The sequence below is a fragment of the Coffea eugenioides genome, chromosome 2 (assembly GCF_003713205.1).
Source record: "Coffea eugenioides isolate CCC68of chromosome 2, Ceug_1.0, whole genome shotgun sequence".
In the NCBI taxonomy this organism is placed as follows: Eukaryota; Viridiplantae; Streptophyta; class Magnoliopsida; order Gentianales; family Rubiaceae; genus Coffea; species Coffea eugenioides.
In genome coordinates, this window is record NC_040036.1 from 63,683,286 (window position 1) to 63,690,441 (window position 7,156).

Genomic DNA, 7,156 nt, shown 5'->3' on the forward strand with positions numbered 1-7,156 from the left:
GAGGAGCAGAACTAGGAGCAAATGATGACGTTTGACTAAAAAGAAAAAAAGAATGAAGAGAAGAAAATGAAAAGGAAGAGAAACCGAAGAATGCCAAAAAACAAGCTAGAAAAAATATTTCTAAGAAAGATTTTGTCCAGAAATATTTAGACACTGTTTGATTTGAAGGAAAGAAAGGGAAAGACAAGGATATTGGCAGAAAAGAAAGGAAAAGAGAGCATAGGGAGAGTGGTTTCCATCTATTTTGTGTGGATTAAATATGGAATGAAAAGAAAAGAAATACTAAATTTTTATTTGGTTTGAAGAAGGTAAAGAAAGGAAAATAAAAGATCAAACATTAATTTACTGGAAAATTTATCTTTTAAAAATTTAAATTATTTAAATTAATTTAATTTCATTTCCCTCCATTTTCACTCACTTTTGGACGGAAATTATAATTCAACAAACTAACTAGACCCTTTCCCTCCCTATCCTTTCTCTCCTCAAAAATGAATTCAAACAACAAAAACTAAATCCCTTAAATTTCTCTCCTTTCCTTTGTCACCCGTTCTCTGAATCCAAATGGTGCCTTAATAAATCTAACTGCTTTACATAGAATATTACTTGAGTTTTTTAGCAAAACACTCCTATTTGTATCCAGTTCATCATAATATGCTTTCTAATCTAATTACAATGGATTAAAATAAAGCTAATACCGAGTGTGTTCGGATAGCCATTATTTGATTTCAAATTATTTACTTGCATCACAAATACAATTTCCAACACATCTTTTTATCTTCCCAATCACCTTTTATCTCACATATATCATATCACAAAAAATACTACAATAATTATTTCAAACAATCTCCTATTCAAACACGCTTGGTATTACATTTACGTTAAACTACAAAACTACTCATAAATCATCACATTTTTTATCTGCGACTTTTCTTTGCCTTCATATCAATCTGATGCATATACAGCGTAGTTGCGTCCTCTCTCTTTTTTTTTTTTTTGGGCTAAATCTTGCTATCATAACGCAAAAAGTTAAGTTTTCGAGTACTTTACTCCATCACTCTTTATTGCCTCTAATGATTAGTTGCCAAACTTTTTTAGCACTTAACCCCCTTAACTAACCATGAATCATTGGGATTAGTCTAATAGTCAAGGGAGGGCTTTTAGAGTTTTTCACTACCAATTCTAAGATTCAAATTTTGTGCTTGATAGGTGCAGATGGAAAGGGCGTGGAGAGGGACATGAAGATTAAACAAAAAAAAAAAGACTAACCATCAATGCTAATGATGTAATTTGTATACTTCAATCAATGAAAATTTTAATTTTAGCACTTTACTTTCTAACTTTTAGTTCCTCTAACATTTTTATCCTTGGCATTATTTTTAAACGGTTAAAGTCAGGAAATATTAAGAAAAAATAAGAATTTTTTTTATGAGGATTTGAAACCAAAATCAATATAGAATTGAAACTCTTGCATCATGAGAAATTATCTGATGTCCAAATTGTCAGAATTGGGTACTGAAAATAACTTTGACCTAGACATGCATATAACATGCATATGTGATTTTTTTCAGCCTCTTTGTCAATGATTTGATATGATTGGTCTAATCATGTTCCTTATGCTGGAATGATAGTGTGGAAACATTTTTTTTACTCATGAAATGAGAGATTTTCATGAGTTTGGCAAACAGTAGACCCATTTTTGTTATGTTGTTATTAGTTAATTATATGTGTTGACATATTTTAAGCCAAGCATATTTAGAATTTCAATAGTTTTAGAAATTGATTTGTTATTTGGTAACTATATTAGATTTGGTATCACAGTTGGTTTAGGAAATAGGTTGAGTCATGTTTTTGTGTTATAATTAGAATATCATTGTAGTTATGTTTCTCTATTTAAGGACTTGGAATCCTAAGTTTATAGTTGAGGAAAATTAGTAAAGTAAAGCAGAATATTTTGTTTCCTCATGTGCTTTTCTTATTGTTTATTATTTGTAAGATTTTAGTGTCACTTCCACTGCTGATTGTTTGTGCTAATAATTGGTATTAGAGCCCTACGTTTAAGAGTTTGATCTTGGGGTGTCTCTAGTGCCTAGAGGTTTACAAAGTTTGTGATAGAGGAGCTTGTGCCATAGAAAGGTACAGAGGTTATGGTAGAATACTCGTTTATTGAAAAATTGGACCACGAGAATTGGTCTTGGAGTACTCACTTGTTGATTGAAATTAGGAAAAGCGACCCTAATGGGACAGAGGTCTAAAAAGAGAAATTCTATTGAGATTCTTGGTGTTTTGCAGTGATTAAGGAAAAGATCCTGCCAGATTATTGATTGTCACAGTGGTGTTTGATGAATGCTGAAACCACGAAGGCCAAGAAATTCAAGTAAGGAAGAAAAATTTTGTGAAGGTACATAAATTATTTTAAGTTACCATGAAGAAAGAATTTGTCAATGGTGAAAAATTAAAAATTTTGCAAACAGTAAGTACTATTGAAGAAAGACGAGAATGGAAGTAAATAATGGAGAAATATCTGACAAGGTGTGGTTTGGGTGACATTTTTAAATTAAATTCTTTCTATCTTTTGCCAAAAGAACTCAAGAAACAGAAGGGAAAGTTTTTTCTTTCTTTTTTTTAGGATCATACGAAATCCATGGTTGAAGAATATTATATGAGACTCTTTATTGATTCTGAAATGCCTAAATGTTTTTAGTCAGATCTCTGTTTCATTTCAATGGAGTATGATTATGTCTAATCATAAATCAAAACTTGGTTTGACATGGGAAGTTAATTTGGAAAAAGATACGTTTGTTAATAAAGAGACTTTTGAAATTTTTAATATGGGTAAAAATTATGATTTGCATACTTTGTTTGGGGTGATTGATGAAGAAAAATTTGTCAGTCAGTGCATTAATTTGATTGTGGATGAAGATGGAAAAGAAATTGTTAGTGAAGGTTTTGATTTGAATGACGATGTGCATGACAATATTTTTGAGGTGGTTGAATCTATTGGAAATTTTTTGCGATGAAAATTATTGCCATAAAGGAGATTATGAAATGCATGATTTTTTACTTGAAGATAGTGTGGGTTATTATTATTCAAGAAAATATGGTGGCTCTAATTGTGAACGGGTCAATATGGATTACTTTTTTGATCGAGGAAAATCCGCAAAAAAAATCATATGCAAAATACAAGTTTTGTCCACCTCAACGTGTGAAGAAGAAATTAAAGATTAATTACAAATTGGAGTTGCAAATTAGCTACACTACAACAAAGATTTGCATGGAAATTGTTGCTCGTGATGGAGTTGGACTTGAAAACTTAGAAAGCTTGGTTTAAGAGAGGCATTGTTGACATATTTTAAGGCAAGCATATTTAGAATTTTAATAGTTTTAGAAATTGATCTGTTATTTGGTAACTATATTAGATTTGGTATCACAGTTGGTTTAGGAAATAAGTTGAGTCATGTTTTGGTATTATAATTAGATAGGATTTGTGGTTATATTTCTCCATTTAAGGACTTGGAGTCCTAAGTTTGTAGTTGAGAGAAATTAGTGAATTAAAGCAAAATATTTTGTTTCCTCCTGTGTCTTTCTTATTGTTTATTATTTGTAAAATTTTAATGTTACTTCCACTATGTGATTGTTTGTGCCAACAATATGTTTTTACCTTCAAATTCTAATCATGAGGAATATTTTGATATTATATTTTTGCAATTTCATGTTCCTTTGGGTGAAGAGAAGAATAACAGGCAAAATAAAAAAAAGAAGTGAAAATAAGGTAAGAAAGTATTCTGATAGAGTTGGAACAATTGAAAGGGGTAGAGTGCTCTAAAGACAAGTTAAGGACTGACATGTTAATTCTCCAAAAAAGACTAACATGTTAGATGCGACAATGATTAAGAGCGAAATGAAATGTGTGAAAGAAATGCAAGTAATTTCATCCATGAATTCACCACGAAAAGTGGAGCTTAATAAAAATAAAATTTTCGGATTAGCAAAAAAGAGAATGAATTAAAGTAGATAATAATAATAAGTTTCTATTATGCGGCAAGGAAAAAAAAAAACAGAAAGGATAGCTGGAGGTTGGTTTGGAAGGTGCGGAAAACTGAAAACTCAAGCAAAAAAAAAAAAAAATTTTCATAGCTTCTGAGCCTTTTTAACTGACAATTGCAAATCTATCGAATTGGGCTGGTGCCGATAAAAACTACAAAGATTTGGAAAGGTAACATGAAACTACTTTTAAACATGTGAAGATTAATTCAATAATAGTCTTACATATACATACATGTACATATACATATATATACTTTTCAACAAACTTATTATTATATGTATATGTATATGTATGTATGTATGTATGTATGTATGCATATATATATGTATGTATCTTTTTTGTTCTTTTGGTGAATAAGATTGAGTGCAATTCCATCAAATCTATCAAATTCGGGCTTAGTGCAAGTAAAGAGGAAAAGTTTTGAAAAGGTAACAAACTATTGTGCTAAAATGTGAAGATTGAGTAATACTTTTTTTTCTGTGTTTTTTTGGGTGGATTAGATTAAGTCCAATTCATCTTAAACTCCTTCATACTTTGTTTTTCAACTAAATTTGACTACTTTTCGAAAAGTAATTCTAAAGTAGACATAAGGATATGTCATGTACTTAAGGCACAATACTTAGAGAACTTTTTATTTTGATTTGGATCAACTACGTGGCAAATCTAATAGTCATCGGCATTTAATCAATATGCTATTGCCAATTGAAAATCAAGTGTCCTAAAATTTGATTCGAATGGTGTCTCATGTATAATTAATGGGTTTCACAATTTTGTTTGGAGTATTTTACTGATAAAAAATCAACTACTAAACTTACCAAATAATTAGTCGGCCCGTGAAATTGCTCCTATATATAATATAATAATAAGAAAAGAGTAGGCAAGGTCTTGTGGGCACATGCAACCAGAGAGCAAATTTTTGTCTAAGAAGTCAAAACCAAACAACAACCAATGAACGGAACCAATAATGACCACTGATTGCGCCAAAACAAGAAAATATAATGCTATGAACCAACCATTCTTTGGTGAGCTAACACCATCAAACTTTGAATAATACAATCAACAGGAATCAAGACAGCCCAGATACAGAGAAAGGGAGAGGATTTGAGAGAAATAATACAAAGAGGGAGGGAGTTGAAAGCTACCTCTCTTTTTGGATCTCTCAAAATATCTTAGATTAGTTCTATACATTGTTTTTGTTTAACCCCAAATTAAAGAGTACTTTTTTCTTGTCAATTCAGCATTAATTCCCTTCCCTATTGCCTCCCTTCAATTTCTTGAAAGGTTTCATGTTTTGCTTCGCCTTTGTTGTTATCTCTTGAGAGTTTCTAGTTGTTTTTGGAAGAAGAAATATGAGCAAATCTCGAGTACATTCTACTCCCGATTTGACTTCTTCTACATCTGAAGATGATTACGATGATTCGGGTTTGGAAGGTAAATTCTTTCTCCTGCTTCATTTTACATTTCTTTTGGCTTGCATTTGATGCCAAAGTCACTTTGGAAAATCATATGTTTAAAAGGAAGCGCGGTTCTTGAAGAAATATACATTTTTCTATCCTTTTTGTTAATTTTTGGATCAAAAAAATATCAGACAAAAGAGATTTCAAAAGATTTTGCACTTGTGATCCTAGGTATCAAAAAAGAACAAAATTTTTTAACAAAATGTCTCAAAATTTGAAGGGCTCGTAGCATGGAAACCTATTGCCAAATGTGCATTATTTGGTTCCATTGATTTTCGAGTAATTTTGTTATGTTGATCCTTTTTGATGTTTCAGGGGTTGCAGCAAATGTGAAATTGTTGCTAAAACTAATCCAAGATCACAACAATGCCTGTCACAAACAAAAGAATGATGGGAGGAGAAAGCTAAGAGTGGCTACAATGATGACCATCCTTGACAATGTTAGAACCCGAATACAAAAGTGTCAATTTGTTGGGAATAAGAGATCAGAAGCAGAACTGAGGCGATGCAATACAGATGTTCAGGCTAGGGATGTCACAAGGGAGAGCAAGCATGGAGGAGATTTAAATGCTGATGAGCAAGAAAAGCTAAGAAAAGCATTGAACGCGAGCTTGGCAGCACGAAAGAGTCTTGAAGCAATGTGTTCAAGCCTAGGGAAAGAGAAAGAAATCATGGAATGTGAACTTGCGAAAAGGAATCATGAGGTGAATGAAATGGAAGAACTGATAAGCGACCTGAAAGAACAGAATGAGACATTGTTAGAGAAAGTGAAAGAATGTGCTTTAGAGCATAGAGACTACAAAAAGTCTGCTGTAGGTGGTGCAGGATTAGTAGTTGGGGCTGAAATTACACAAGGACATACCAATGCTATCCTCCAGGAGCGTAATCGGGCACTTTCAGAGCATCTCTTGCGATCACTCGATGGATATCGATCAATCAAAAGGAAGCTAAAAGAGGCAGTAGAGGAAAATTTGGTAGCTCGAGTGATGATGGAGGAAATGATGGTCAAATTTAAAGGAAGCTTAGAAATATTCCGCAATTTCAAAGAAAAAATAGCAGCATCAGCCTTGAGTGATCCTTCAGTTGATGATATCCAAGAAGAAATCGATCAATTGGAGAACATTTTTGAGTCTTTAACAGTGCAGGTTGCAAAACATGGTCAGAAAAAGGCAGAATGCATGAAAGTAAAAGGCGAGATCATTGGTAATCCTTCAAAGACCTCTGTTGTTGTATGAGAAAAGGTGGGGTTAAAACTTACAATTGTGTGTTTTTTCGGATATAGTGATGGTGAACACAACATTTTCCTTCCTTTTCAAATGGAGTACTTAGGGACAAAAGGAAATGTGACAAAACAAGATTTATTACTGAGATTGGTTGGGATTCGGGGCCTTTCCAGTTGAGGTTTTGTCCAATTTTGTGAACTGGTATAATGTTGATATAAACTAACATATTTTTATTATTCTCATAAGTTTTATATCAATTCAATTATAATGCATATTTACATCAAAATTGTACTAATTTATACTAAAATTCTATCAGTTTACACAATTGAAAAGAACTAAAACTGGAGAGGCCTCATTTCCGGTTGCATATTTTGATTCATGTGCAGTTGACTAGTGATTAGCTTTCTAGGTTATCTTATCCCTTGAGAACT

General features: G+C 32.2%; 1 protein-coding gene across 1 annotated transcript; it reads left to right on the forward strand.

Moving 5' to 3' along the window:
* Window positions 1–5,394: 5,394 nt before the first annotated feature.
* Window positions 5,395–6,737, forward strand: LOC113760023. Its single transcript, XM_027302601.1, has 2 exons — window positions 5,395–5,476; window positions 5,818–6,737. The coding sequence occupies exons 1-2, from the start codon at window positions 5,395–5,397 to the stop codon at window positions 6,735–6,737; spliced, it is 1,002 nt and encodes a 333-aa protein (XP_027158402.1).
* Window positions 6,738–7,156: the final 419 nt, after the last annotated feature.